Source organism: Helicoverpa armigera, chromosome 16 (assembly GCF_030705265.1).
Source record: "Helicoverpa armigera isolate CAAS_96S chromosome 16, ASM3070526v1, whole genome shotgun sequence".
In the NCBI taxonomy this organism is placed as follows: Eukaryota; Metazoa; Arthropoda; class Insecta; order Lepidoptera; family Noctuidae; genus Helicoverpa; species Helicoverpa armigera.
The window spans coordinates 890,319-905,841 of record NC_087135.1 but is presented as its reverse complement, the minus strand read 5'-3'; the positions used below and the strand labels follow the sequence as shown (position 1 = coordinate 905,841).

The 15,523-nt window shown below is 34.1% G+C and overlaps 1 protein-coding gene across 2 annotated transcripts in view; it reads right to left on the bottom strand.

Annotated features, from left to right (window-relative positions):
- LOC110369835 (neuroglobin) overlaps positions 1 to 15,523 on the bottom strand; it is a 100,233-nt gene that overhangs the window by 10,542 nt on the left and 74,168 nt on the right. For both annotated transcript variants that reach the window (XM_021325402.3, XM_064038632.1), the window contains one exon: positions 10,787 to 11,364. In XM_021325402.3, coding sequence (XP_021181077.1) covers positions 10,787 to 10,980 — 194 coding nt within the window. In that variant the 5' untranslated portion in view covers positions 10,981 to 11,364. The remainder of the gene's footprint in view (positions 1 to 10,786; positions 11,365 to 15,523) is intronic.

The following is a 15,523-nucleotide window of genomic DNA, read 5'->3' as shown; positions in this document are numbered from 1 at the left end:
ATTTGTAAGTTACATCTCCAGAAAAAAATAATATCAACCATTCTAACAAATAGTCCACAAGAATATTCCCCAACAATATTCCCATCTTATATTATTTCCTCTCCGTCTGCATCTAAATTAGGTTACAACATTGAGTCCGGCCGCACTGCAGCAAGATGGGATTCGATTACGGGAACCAGGTAACTTACACAACTCCATTCATGAGAAAAACTTGTTATAAAGTTTCATTATGGTAGATATTACGACTTTTATCTAGAAGAGGTGTGGGATTACAGTATTTATTTCTTAATCTATACTTATGTTTGATAGCTGAATAGATTTTTCCTTTGGTTAAACGCGTTGGTTTTAGGAACGGTCTGATTTTGAATTATGTCTTTGTTAGAATGCCTTTTTATCGAGAAATATATGGTAAATAATACCATGGTGCTCTAGATATTGTTCGGGTGCGCAATGTAGAAAGAATATTTTCAAACCAAAACCAGACCAGTAGGTATATGAAAATATGGCAATCAAGCAAACAATACATTTATAGATTCAATCATTAAACCAACCATATTTATTAAACAAGCAGTCAAATATGACCATGATATCTCGACTCTTACTACCTTTTAAACCTTCACACAGCTACCCTTTAATCTAACCTACCTACATACAACACACACACACAAACATCTAACAAGCCTACACACATAGGTACAACATACGTAGAGGTAGATACGTCTGTAGAACACAAAGCTTAGGTGTAAACAATCAGAGCTAAGCCTAACACGGTTAACTGTAGGGAACCCGATGTATGCCTACTACAGGGGATTGTGAGACAATCATGAAGGTTTATGAACATACAAGCGAGGGAATTTACTTGTTAGTGTGGTTCGGTAAGGCTATTTGAATGTGTTTATGGGAGCTTATGACGATTTTTGGTAGACTTTTGGTGGACGAACATAGCCTAAGTTAAGATATTTTCCACGAAAAATCTATTGAACTTTTAAGAGAAAAATAGTTGCCTTTTTAAACAGGTGAGACTGCGGGTTGAAGGAAGTTTGTAATACTAAAATAAAAATGTTTGGTTAGGCTGTCTGTAATTTCAATACCTGTGGCAATAGGGTATTTTAGTCTAGATGAGAAAAAAATTAAAAGTGTATTACAATGATTGTTTAGAGGAAAAGCAATCGGGAAATGTTAGTTTCACTTCGTAAGGTACATAAATATATTTTTTATTGCAGTTTAAAGTTTTTAGGTTTTTTTATCTGTCTTTGAACACTACGAAATGTCGCCGCCATGCTAATGACGTCATTACGGTAGTAAACAAAAGTGTCAGTTAAAATTTTCAATACATATCAAAATATGTATTACTGACAGCTGTAGTTTTTTACTAACGTAATGACGTCATGACCAAAAACAATCATGGCGTCCGTTGTGTGCCGCGTTTTCGCGAAATACGCGCGAAATTTGAAATTATGATAAAACAATTAATTTATATTCGTACATAACGTGAGAAAAAAAAATATTTTTAATTTTTTAGAGATATATTAAGACTAAAGAATTTATTTAAGATATATTTCAAAAATGCATGTAATACCCTATTGAATTTAACTTATTTTTAACATCTGTAGAATTCTGTCCATATAAAAAAATCTATTATAACATTTCAGTCATAATGTTTATATTGTCATCTTAGCCGACTTACAACATCAACTGCATTTATTCAATTAATAAGTCCTCTTCTAGTCGCCTATGCAATCACATCTGTAAAGTAGCCTACTACCCTACGATATCATTTGCGATACAGCTCGTAATTTCCTGCTAAGAAGCGTTCACGTTTCAATGCGTTTTATATCGAGATTACATCGGCACGTTCGGACTCCATGGCATCGGGACTTTCCCGGTAATAGATTAGCTAAGCCTTTGAGTCTGTGCTTCGGTATTTTTTAATTTAGTTTTGTGCGGTTTATGGTTTTAGAACGACGAGGTATTTGGACGCATTGTTTGGTTAAAATGACGAAGAGGTATTTTAGACAGCATTGATTGGTTATTTTTCGATAGCTTGTGGTTTTAGGGGTTAAAATATAGATTTGTTGTCTATGAATAGATGACAGCTGTGAAAGTACGTAAAGTTAACCGTAAAGGTGTAACATGCGTGATTAGTAAAAAATAATTCGACTCCTAATTTAGTCGGTTTGTATCTAGGACATAAATAGTGATCTCTCTAGATTACGAAGCTTCATTGATTGTGACTTATATTATTTTAATACTTTCAGGAATTACCAAATTAACCACTACAATATAACAGTGTTTTTTTTTTCAGTTTTGTTCTTTCTTCTCAATAACAAATTCATATATCACCCTTACAAAGCGAATTTCGACCTTCACTTTTTTCTAGGACTTAAAAAAAATCTGATTGAATCCTTCTGAATGCGATCCCTTGTCATTGGCAAAGATTGAAAAAGTGAAGTATTTTCAATAAACGTTCGTTCACACCGAACGAAGTGGCAATACCATTCAGTTATCGGTATGAACTCGCGTCTGACAATTTTATCAGACTTTTTACTTTAGTAAAGGATTTCTATGTGAATGATCTTTTTAAATTGTATAGAGCACGTTTCATTAGGGGTGACAGATCGAATGAAATGTTGAATTCGAATAATGAAATTAAGAAAATTATTAACTCTGTAAGGTGTAGGTATGCTCTGAATTTGTTTTAAAAGATTGGATTCTGGAATTAACTAAGTTGGGATTTAAGTTTATATGTTTTAAACAATCTTTACTAATACTGTAAGGCTAGAGAAACTACTGGAACAATCTTCAGATTGTTCTTCAGAACATTTTTTTGCTTCAAGTTAATACTTGGCAACCTGGATCCGTTTAGACTGGGAGCGAACCCCAACATAGTTGGAAAAAGTCTGAGTAAATGTGTGTGTATATTTTTTTTTATTCATTATTTCAGCCTAGAAGGCCGTGTTCTGCTTGGATGTGGATGTCTACATAATTGCTACATAATAATAAACTTTTCTGATCTATATCAAATAGCACAAAACTCCCAACCCGATGCAACTACCAGGGCAGCATACAAACAAAGGAGTCGTACGTTCCACTTAGCTAGTTAACATCACAATAGGAGAATGTACTGCGTTTATACGACTAGCTCTTTCATGTAGCCTCTATGCAACTACTGATCAACTCGGTCACGGGAATAATAGATCTGGTTGTCTGTACTTGTGTGGGTGTCTTTGTTTGTGAAGGTATTGTGAAAATTGTATTTTTGTTTTAAGAACTATGGGCCTGAAATTTTACTTTTGAAGGTAGAAATAGTCAAATGAGCTGATATTTATTTGAAAATTGTATAACACAATAATGAAAATATATTAGCCAACATACATATTATAAACTTTCAACTTCTTTTTAAATAATGTTATCAAAGAAAAGTGAAAGATAAAGCATAAGTCCCGCTTACCCAAAAAGAAGTTGTGCACACAAAAGGATTTATTAAAACAAGTTTTTAATATTTCATGTAACGTAAGCTTAAAGTACAAAACTAATCAAAGTTATACCTCTAGAAACGTGTATTGAAACTCTTTAAAACTTGTTCTCAATAGAATAAAACTTTTCTGAAGGAAATAGAACACAATATAAGTTGAATTACTAAACTTTTGAATCCCTTTCTTAAGTATCCAGGTACAGGTACCTAACATTACATAAGTTTTTGAGTCGGTTACTTTCAATTGTTCAATCCAGCTTTTGATACTGGCCGAGTACATGATCATTGCCATGTAAGCACGACCATTAATCTCTATATTGGTTTATAAGGCCAATCAAACTATCGGCCGTAATTAAATAATTTCATATTTAAGAATAACGATTAAACATTCAGGCCCCAAAGAATCTGAACTGTAAGATAGGAACGTTTATAAGAGTCATTAAGAGAAAATGCTAATGAGATATTTTAATTTACTTTCTGGAAAATAATTCAGTAGGATTAGTTAATTTTCAGACATTAATTAATATTTTCATTTGACCTGAGAGATAAATAAATTATGTTTTTTTGAGTCCAAGAGCACCACTAAAAAATTAAAGGCAACAAACAAGAGAGCGAAATGAGTTTGAATTTCAAGAGTTAGAAAGGCTTTTCAGAGCAGTATATTGACGTAATAACATCTTGAACTAAACCGTTCATAAATAAACCATACCTTTAACCGTTGTTATGAAAGAGTTCTTATGTCTATCTCCTATGTTATGAGAGACTTCAAAATCTAATCTGAGTATTCCTTCAACAATTTTAATCACGAAAGGGCCTACAAACAAAACTTTCACATTACATCTACTAGAATTTCCTATCTCCAACGAACTCCATGATTACAAAAGCACTCAGCTCTCATAATTGTTAAGATTATGAAGTTTGTATTACACATTAGTGCGAACGAACTTTGTGCGGAGTTCGTTACTTAATTAACCAGTTTATCACCATCCCTAAACTTATATTGTTAATTAGTTATGCAAATGTTTTGTGTGAGTTGTCTGCTATGTGAAGAGCGTGTAGGTTTTGTTTTGAAATTAGGATTACGTCACATCGCGATCGATATATTTAGGGCCCTGTTCATGTAACGATTATTGACTGTTTTAAGCTTAGCTTGATAAATTAAGGATTCATTAAGCCCAAAAAGAGATCCCTCTTTGATATAATACAATAATTTTGGTGCTATTTAGCATCATCTCAAAAAACACGTAGAAAAATAAAAATGTTACCTACATTTTAATTACCCATCTTAGCATAAGGCATGACATTAAACTTTATCACAAAACCTGACCTAGAAATATTAACACAAAGAAAAAAAAATAGAAAAGAAAGAACCAAAGCTCAAAATTCAAGGTCTTAAAAAAGAGGCTCAAAATCCTCTTGAATGACGGTATCATTAAAATCTCAATTATGATTCGTTGGCACATTTTCCTGGGCTGGCCATTTCTTTTGATGACGTCACAAGGGCAAAGCCGAGACATCTTATTAGTCTTGCTCAGGCGGAAGATGGTGACCCAATTTCCCATTTTATGCCCGTAATAATTATTGTTGAGGATTTTTTTCTTCTTACTGGAGCAAATAGGCTGTATTAATCCCTGATTTGGTATATTATAATGTAGTTATGTAATAAGTTCTGAGAGGCTTATGAGTGTGTATAAGACGCTTACGGCACAATGAGTTTTAATTAAGATTTCGATATTAATTCTACGAAGTGTCACATGTGTCTTCCCAACCTTTAAAAGCTTTGAGGTAGGCGAGGTTTCAAGCTAGTTTAATTTGTATTTTGTTGGTGTTTCAACCCTTCTTTATGAGAAATCATCAAATGACCCCTCAGTGTGTTAGTCAGGAGTGTTAGACTCTTACTAACTGAAACCCGCCATATTCTTTCTTGAGCCCTTTATGTACCGGGGCCGCGGTAACTTTTGAACAGTCCCACAGCGCCGGCAGATGGTGACATCCTTCAATGCTGGTAAAAAGTACGGGTATACCTCCAAGTAATAAATGAACTACTAAGTTATCCTCACGGTAAAAGATATTAAAGTAACCATCAGTAACCACACAAGTTTTGCCGATCAATGTAGCGGCTGTGTCTAATAGAGCTGTCACTGGTGAGTTATTGCGATGTTAGGTATCGAATAGTGAAGTATCGATATAACGTGTCTCGAATAAATCGAGTGATTTATGATTGTAAGTGGTGTGAGATATCAAAGATGTTAGGTCACAGATGGTGGATACAATACTTAGCCCGTAATATTTTCCCTGTTCATTGATTGTAAGAGTATGGTTGTTGACAAATAGATTTATTTCTGAATGTTACTTGTGCTCTTCTATGTGCCGTCATCTAACAAGTGAAAGGAGAAAACGTACTGAGCCGATTTTAAATAAAATTGAGGTAAGGGTAGGAGGATGACGATGAGATTCACATAAGTAGCATACCCTGTTATTATTTTTCATCCATCTGTCCTCAAAGGGCATGGTAAAATCGTACTGATATTAAAACAAAATCGTTTTATTTCCATGCATTTTTCTGCTTTAAAGCTTACCTAAAGCTTGTTTAATAATGCCAACTATGAAAGATGGTATACTATAGTTGTTTTTTTTCATAACAAAATATTATTGTTCTCTCCATAAATTATTATACAAAAGATACAAGTGTGACAAGTTTTTCTTGGCATATCTTTTTGCCAAAACAAGATAACGAAAAGAAAACACAAACGTACGTTAGAGGCGTCTTGCAAATTGTTAGTCTACACGATGTAGGTCACGGGGCTGACGAGTTTGTACCTATGTTAGTGTTCTACGTAAGTAGGTATATAGGTATTTGTTTGTAAGATAGTTCTTCTTTTTGTTGATTTTTGGGGACCGAATAATATTTTTCTGAATAATTTAAAAAAAATTGTCATACTTCGTTATCTTGGAAGTATACTTATTGAAATTCTTGTTTAGTACTTTACAAGTATTTATTTAGCTCTGAAATGTGCTAAAGCTAGAATATGCCCAATAAGTATGATAATATGATAAATATCTATCTCGTTCCTGCTATTTGTCCCACATGGTGGTGGGGTCAGATTTCCTGACTTTCCTTCTCCACTTCTTCGACGTCGCTCTCGGACACCGTGCAATCCTTCAATCTTTCACCACTATACTCCTGCATCTTTCATTATCATCAACTAATCTAATCAAAAACTCACTAATTTGGTTAAATAATTTCTTAGTTCTCATTTAATTTTCATCCACACTCCAAAAAGAATATAAACAAAACGCAACATCATTCTCATACCTAATAGCCCACGTTTAGTTATTCCATTACAAAAGCTAAAACCTTCAACATACTCTATTATGTCCTTCATTACTTAAACGACAGACATTTTAGTGTTGTCCAGTACAAATTACCCTTACTTTAGGCCACCCCCTGAGGCCTAATAGCCTAATCTAGGGTAAATATCGTCTCAAGGGACTCTGTGCACTTTATTTTGCGAGCAGTGTAATTTTATTAGGTTAATTTAGTTGCACGATAGTGTAAAGTAATTGTCATTGATTGGATTATATGTTTAGTGTATTTTATTAGTTGGATTTGTTTGGAAATACTTATTTTATCGGTGGTCCTTTTATATCGTCCCACCGCTGGGCACAGGCCTCTCAAACAGAAAAGAGTTGAGCGTTAATCACCACGCTTGCTCAATGCGGGTTGGTTACGTCCGTTGAAATCTTTTCAATAGTCAAAATGATTGCATAATGGGGTAAGATACTAATCAATAACGAGTCATGTTAAATGTACTAATTTAATAACCGTAGGCATTCATTTTTAAAGTTAGTGAATAAATCTACCTATCATGCAAAATTTACTTGAACATAGTGTGTCTTTATAAATTCAAATAGGCACTACTTTATTTACTGTTTAAAATAAACAGTACACAATATAATTTTCGACTAATATAGCCTAGACGCTTTTCCTCAAGCTCTAAGCTACCCGATATACCAAATTTAATTTCGATTCATTTAAATAAGTTCAACTTTTTTGGCTTGAAAGCCAATCGAAAAACGGATCGACAGTCTTACTTCCGCATTTATAATATTATTAAGGATCTTTAACGCAATACAGAGGCGTTATAAAGGGATTTTCGATATTATTACAGTCGCTTAGGCGAGCTAAAATGTACATCAAAGGCTTACCCGAGCCAAATAGATTCTCTGAGGGTTAGCCATGCACTTTATGTGAACCACAGGGTAATGTTATTAAAGTCCTGGTGTTATAGGGTTCTATGTATTTACTTAAAGTTGCATACTACAAACATTTAAAGTATATTTATTTGGTATATAATTGGTTTTGGTTTGGTAAATCTGTTTAATTAATTTGCAAAATTTTGTAATTAAATCCCGTGGTTTTATCGCATGACCTGTTGGCTTGGCATCTGTACATCAAGGCTACAAAATATATTTTACAGCACAATAGGTACAGCTGAGACTTAACAAAAAAATAAAAACAATTAGGCTATTCTTGTCCTCAGTCATAATTTTAGACTGAATAATAGTGTTGCCACGCTACTAAATCGATACCGACATCGCTGAATTCGGAAACGCAATACACTAATTAGTAACCGTGGAAATTAAGCCGTCTAAATTGGCAACATTAACGAATCCCGTTCGAATTTCGAATATTGCACAATTATTCAAATCGACCGTCATGCTCGTTGGACCGAAATAAGTTTATTTCGAAATTCGACATTTGAAATGTATCTGTTTTTTAAATGTTGAATTGTGGAATTATTTTAATTAAATTCATGAGTAAGTTCTTTTTAATATACCTACCATAAACCAACTGAGGTTAAAATAGGTAAAATCATTTTTAATCAATAATGAAAACAAAGGCTACTCATAGGCTACACCTTTACTACCTACACCATACATACTTTCAAAATATTAAATTATATAATTATTAAAAGGAGTTTGAATAAACCGGCCGAACACTGAACAAAGTAAAGTCCTCTCCTTGATTTTCAATCTCAAACGCATACATTCAACTTATCTTTCCTACTTAACAACACAAACATTTGTTCAGAAAACTTTGCCTAACAAATCCTCGTTTTATCTAACAAAATGCACCTGAATAAAGTTTCTGAAGTAATAGCAATTACAAAGAAGTAATCTCAATTCACTCGCAACGAAGTGACGCTTCTTTGTTTTTTTATGTTCTTTGATAAAATCTTGTCTATAGAATCAGATGGGTTTGAAGAAAATGGAAAAGTTTAATGAAAGAGCTCGAGATTGAATTGAGTTTGTGTTGATATAGACTTTTTGCTATGATAAAGAATGTTATACCTTTTTAAAGGCGACAAATGGCTATTGGCTATTATGCTTTGATGGTAGGACTGATTCGGTATAGGTACAATTTTTCAACCCTCAATAACAGGTAATTTAGGTATGTAGGTTGTTTTCCATCGCGAAAGACTTAAAGCTCAGATTTCTGCTATAAAAACATAAATTAGGTACCTACTGTTAAACTAGGTCGCTACTGTTCTCGTCAAATAATTTGCCATCGTGATGTTAGCTACGAGTGGCTGCAGTTAATATGTAAAAAACATCTTTTTTTGACATAAGAATTCGGAACAAAGGATGACTACATTATGAACAACTCACACGAAATCACAGTCAGATTCAGCTAAATTGAAAACGTTTCTGAAGTCTAACTAAAACAAATTCTTATTACAAAAATGTTTTAAAAAGTATTTCTATAAAACGAAACAAGCTGGCAATATTTGTGTATAATATATGTTCTACGACTTAGATAATTAGCTCAACCGGAGACACCATTGGCCACTAAACGTACCTACGAAGAGCCTTTTTTTCGTTTATGCTTGTGTTTCTCAATTTTGGCGTTGTAAACGTCATAGTTTCACCGGAAGTTGTCAATTGATTATTATCGCCTGTAAACGCACAAAAGTGCCTGTACGAACCGAGATCACTCTGGCGTTTCACTCTAGTGCAGTTGCCGCTCGAATCGTAGAGAGCACGCTAGCTAGAGTGAAAGCGTTGTTAGTTAAGGTATATGATCGTAAATGCACGAGTGAGGTCTTTATTGCATTATCTCGACTCTCTCGCTTAATTAGGTAGACTTTTTCCCACAAACCCTTCATGCGCTCATTACTTCTCCAGTTGGTTGTCTGCTCTTACTGCTTGGAGCATAAAGCTCATGTCAACAGCAGAAGCTTAACGTCAGTCGTGAGTGTTTACGCCGCGCTGGCTTTAAATCCCTTTTTATCTTTTAACCGATAGCTAAAGTTAAATGTAAAGAGGTTTTTACGCTCCGTGGATATTGTTCTGTTCGTAATTGAGAGGTTTCTGTTTAATGTGTGTTATTTTATTTTGTATGGTGTGGTAAATAAGTCGGTACGAATTAACTTTGTGGTTTATGTATAGGTTGGTACGTAGCATCGCGGCTTTACCGTATCTATTACGTATATTGTTATACGCTTAGGACTTCCTTAGCTTTATATTCTATTGACTGCTCATTGAATCGTGCAGCTTTACCTCACTGTTACTGTTACAGCCTTTTTATGGTCCCATTGATGGGCACAGGCCTCCTCTCTCACGGAGAAGGATCCTCTTACACGCATTAATCACCACGCTTGCTCATTGCGGGTTGGTAATTTCAGACTAAATAGTCCAGGTTTCCTCAAGATGTTTTCCTTCACCTTTTTATCAGCCATTGGTGTCCAAGATTTACTAAGAAAGTACATACAAACTTATCTCACTAACTAATCGATAAATATGTCTCTTGTTAAGGCACGAGCCTCCTGCTATCAAACATATCAATCGCAAATTGATAAAATTGCATAAAAACAAATAAACCAACAAAAAACGATAACAGCACTGCAATTAAACCGGCTTATCAATTTCACGATTAATGCAAAGATAGGAGTGGCCATCATTGTATAACATTCAAATGAAATAAAATATACTAAAAACTGTTTCATATTTGTATAGACTGTATAGTAAGTTTTCATTTGTGGCAGATATTAATAAATCATAAATAATTATGATAAACTACCCGTTTTCCCGCGGTTTCACCCGCGTCCCGTTGGACCTACCGCCCGCACCGGGATAAAATATAGCCTATGTTACACGCAGATAATATAAGCTTTCTAATGGTGAAAGAATATTTAAAATCGGTCCAGTAGTTTTTGAGTTTATCCATTACAACCAAACAAACAAACAAAGTTTTCGTCTTTATAATATTAGAATAGAAGTATAGATAATGAATTTTAGACCACTTACTTTATAAACATACAGATGCCAGTCTTCTCCATAGCCCTGGAAATACCCTTCCATGATGCGAGCATGGAGTATTTCTGCTTCGCCGTCAACGGCAGCCGAGGGTCGGTGGCCGGAGGAGGCCCATCACTGATCGCTGGCCCAGCGTTGTTGCCCCGCCTCTCAGAAGCCGCTAATTTCCCCAACTGACAACCCATTTTTCACTGTCACTAATACACCATTTTATTTAACACTTCCCACTAAAAACTTTGACTTTATTGTCTTGTCATTATCAAAAAAGAGTTTGGTTGCACGATTCCATTTTGAGGAAACACTAAACGCACATTCTTTTTTTTTTTTTAGCACATATTCTTAATTTGAAGTAGAACACGCACTCATATTTTGAAATTAGAATTTGGCCACCATTGTTACGTGATCATGATTTTCATTGGTTGTTTTTTGAATTTATAGCATTTTTTGACACATTGATTTCAATTTTTCACTGCACTGTTGACGTTCTGTTTCCACATCGCTATGAATATTATCTGTCCTTGTCACATCTTTTTATCTTATCTAATCAGCGTAACGCGAGCGGTGGTTACCTGCGAAAGAAAATTGGGATATAATTAGATTTGCTGAAAACCTTTTTTGTAACAACCTACTTAGGCCTTAAAATAAACCTCTTTTGTAGGTATTTGCTTTGTGCGTTGGAGGTAATTTGACCCTATAATATTTACTCGGCGGCGTTGTAAAGAGTTTTACGATAAAATAAAGGGTTAAAACATTTAATGCTTAATCCAAATAAGCGAATATGAAGCCATTGTACCTGTTTCTGAAACCTACACATTATATTTAATTTATTAAATGCTTTTATCCGGTGTATAATGTTACGTTAACGCTGAATGTGTTTTCTCGAATACATTTTTTGTGTAACCCATGAGTGAAATGGAGTTGCAGATCAGCTATTTTACGAAACAGTTGCATATCCAGCCAGGAGGTCCCACAAACTGCGAGATTTTATTATAGATTTTTGTATAAATCACTGTCTTATAATGTCACTGACAAATTGAAGAAATATTGGTTATGCGTTAACACATAGCACGAATCCAAACCGGTCATCATTATTTCACTTGAAATTGAAAAACAAATTCTTAAACCTTTTTCAACCGATTAAATTTAAATATTATTTTCTAAATTGCAACTTTCTTTTTCAGCAGCTTTAGCACCTTTATTTTTGTTAGCAAATTGTCTTGTCAGTTCATTTTAATACTTAGTTAGGTATACGTTTATGAAAATAAAGTGAAAATTTTAAAACTAAATTCAGTTTTTAAAGCTAGTTTCTTAAGTTCGCCCAAACTTCAGTTTGTATATGAAATATTGGATGAAAAACTTTAAAAGTTTATTTTATAAATAACGCCCCAGGCGATGGCTTGGTGCAAACTTTAATTAGTTTGCCTAACCTCCTCTGAAGCTTAAACTTGAATATTTGATCTATAGCTTAAAAATATAATAGCGATACAGTTGAACCTGCGAACTTTGTACCCTCTGATGACAGCGCCATCTATCGTGACTAATGTGTGTTTTCAAACTGTCCAGGAATTCATGATTGACGTATACAAACAAATTGCAGTACCTAGTGAATATTTTGCCCGAGTTGAAATAAGCAACTAAATGTTAGATATCCTTATTCTTCACAAATACTACTGAATTCTATCTTGTCACACTCCTGGCGCATTTTGTCAAAATATCTATGAGAACTTCATAAAAAAAAACAAATGAAGCAAAACGTTTTCTACATTTCACTAAGGTCTCTCTTCAGCTTCATACTGTAATCTAAAAATGGGCAAACTTTCATAAAATATTTACGCATCGCATCAATTATTTATACCAGGTATCGACGTCAGACGTCAGACATTTTGTTAGAACAAAAGTCAGGTCAGAAATCTAAAAATAATATCTATCTATTATTTTCACATGTTAAGGCCGTCAATCAATCTCTTTCTGGGTTTCATCCTACGTGTATCTTACGTACGAATTTAGGAATTTATTAAGATAATATCGAAAACAGATTAGAAATTAATATTGTATCAGAATGTTGTGGTATAAATTATGATTAATTTATGATAGCAACATTCTGTTGAATATTTTTATTCTGACGGAATTCATGTTTGGTATTTTCTGGTTCATATTTTGAGGTTCGATCGACATCTAAACAATTTATTAACAAAGTACTGATTTGAAAGTACTGTTTTTCGTGATAGATACATATGCATATTTCAAAACATTATTTTCATGTTTTACAAACAGTGACGTCATAAAAAAAACTAAATAAGTTCAAAAGTAATTTCTCAGCTTGCAAGATACCTCGTTTCAATTTCAACTCATTTTACAATTTCTTTTCTAAGCAGTTTCCATAACACAGATCAAAAGTACACCTTTCTTCCATATTTCTACAAATAATATTTCCTGTAGCGAAAGCGCAGTGTCAAATTGGCATCATAAACATATATTTTCCACATTTCCGCCATCTTAGTCGCGTTTTGAATTTCGATCTCGTACATATTTTGTATTCGAATTTCTTAGAAGCTATGACGTGGTTTGAATAAACGTTATGTGAAAAGGTGAACCGAGGTTCATGTTTTACATGTTAGGTACGAAAAATTTTGAATTTAGTACTCAAATATGAGGCATTTAGGAGATGGTTTACAATGCTTTGTGTGTTTTGAGCTTTGAATTTTTAAAATTATGTTTTGCACCAATTAACTAGCCGGTTTCCCGCGGTTTCAGCCGCATACTGTAGGGCCTATAGCGAAGAGTGGAGCTTTCCAACAATGAAATAATTTTTCAAATCAGTTCAGTGGTTTCGGAGCCGTTAGGGTACCTACACAAAGAAACAAAAATAAAAATCCTGTTTTTATAGAAAAATAGTAGTATAGATTTATATAGCTTGTATCGTGGCCTGAAGCTATGTAAGTCGATTTTTTTAGTTACATTTTCAAAATTGTTCGACTAACATTTGGAAATCTTTAAAAAAAGCAAACCTCAAACGACCAAAGAACAATAAAACAACGCAAGACACGACAGCGCTCACGTCGTTAATTTTCCGCCTAATCAGACACGACACATAGGCATTGAAGTCAATTACAAAACACTTAAATGTCATTCAAACGTCAACTGTCAGTTGCGTGCGTGACGTCATCAAGATGGCGTGACAAAATGGCGTCTAATGTTGTTTAACGCTGAGCTTTTGTAATGCTAATGTGTTTTTGTTTTGATGATATTATAACATGTTAAAGTTGTTCTAGAAAATGTCTCATAAGTATATGTTTTTTGGATTAGTAAGAAACTCTGAAAAACTAATAGAGGTGTGGATGCCTAATTTTCTTAGGCATTAGGTGGCGAAAATGGAAAATGAAATCCCGAAATCATAGATTTTTATTTTATAGTTGGGATCTCAGCAGAAATTAGCAATTTCCGGGTTAATAGCGAATTTTGATAAATTTTTGCAGAATCAAATATTTGAATAGAAAACCTATTTGAATGTCCTGGGTCTTTTAACTTTAAAATATACGTTTTATAGTAAAAGGAGAGCAGGCAATACGCTGCAAAACAATACACATATATTTTATTTTTTCTTAACGCACTCCAAGAAATAATGGTTCTAAAACATACTAGATCTTCCAACATTATAAATGAAGCTACGTAACTGAACGCGTCGTCGCCTGCTAATTTGTCAAGCTTGAGTCTAAACGGATTAAGACGAAGTAGTGGCGACTCGCTTCGTCTTCGGGAAGACGAAGCGTTGCTTCGTTAAGTCTTAATTACGAAGATTTAAGGGAAAAAGTCACGGTTTAGAATGGCGTCGTTTGTGAAAATAAATTGTTTTTGTTTTAAGGAGTGGGGATTAAGATTGTTGGCGCTATGTGGCGTTCTATGTTGTTATGTATATGGCGTGTTAGACCACACTGATAAGGAGCGAATCTTCAATATCTTTTCTTGAGAAATAGAAAGAGTTTAACTGGCTTTTCAGTAATTAAATCTGAAGTATGTTGTATCTGGTATTTTCATCATGTACTCGTAATGCTACACTACAACTTGACACTTGCCTAAGAGCTAGGCATCAATCCCGTCTTGGAGCAGTAGAATAAATTACATAGTTGTAGACAAACCTTTTGCTAATAAATCTCTAGGTAAGTATGTCTATTAAATACATGCACAATCACCTAAGCTACAAATCCCTTAAGCAAGACATTGAACAAACACACCATTCTATTACTTAAACATACTTCAACAGTACATATTTCCAGACATCGGTAGTTACCAGAGAACCGCAAGTCCTAATCCTGGGACGATTCCAGTCAAGCTTGTACACTAGTATATATTTATGTCTGGTAAGATCCCAGTCAGGCTGGTACTAGTGTATATTTATGTCTGGTAAGATCCCAGTCGAGCTAGTGTACTAGTATTCATCTATGTGTTGTAGTATAAGCTATATTGTTCGTCTAACTGGCTCACGGTTAATTGAAACTAGATTCCTTACTGAGGATTCTGAGCTTCGGAGATATGATTGGACTTGTGAGACATGGTTCTTGGTAAAGCTATTGTAATTGTATCTACTAATTAATATGATAAAGCTGAACAGAGATGCAAACGAACATGTTTGATCGCGTTAATCTCAGGAAGCACTGGTTTGATTAGAATAATTATCTCAGGGTCGAATGGTCTATTTATCGGGGAAGGCTGTAGGCTGCTTTTTATCCG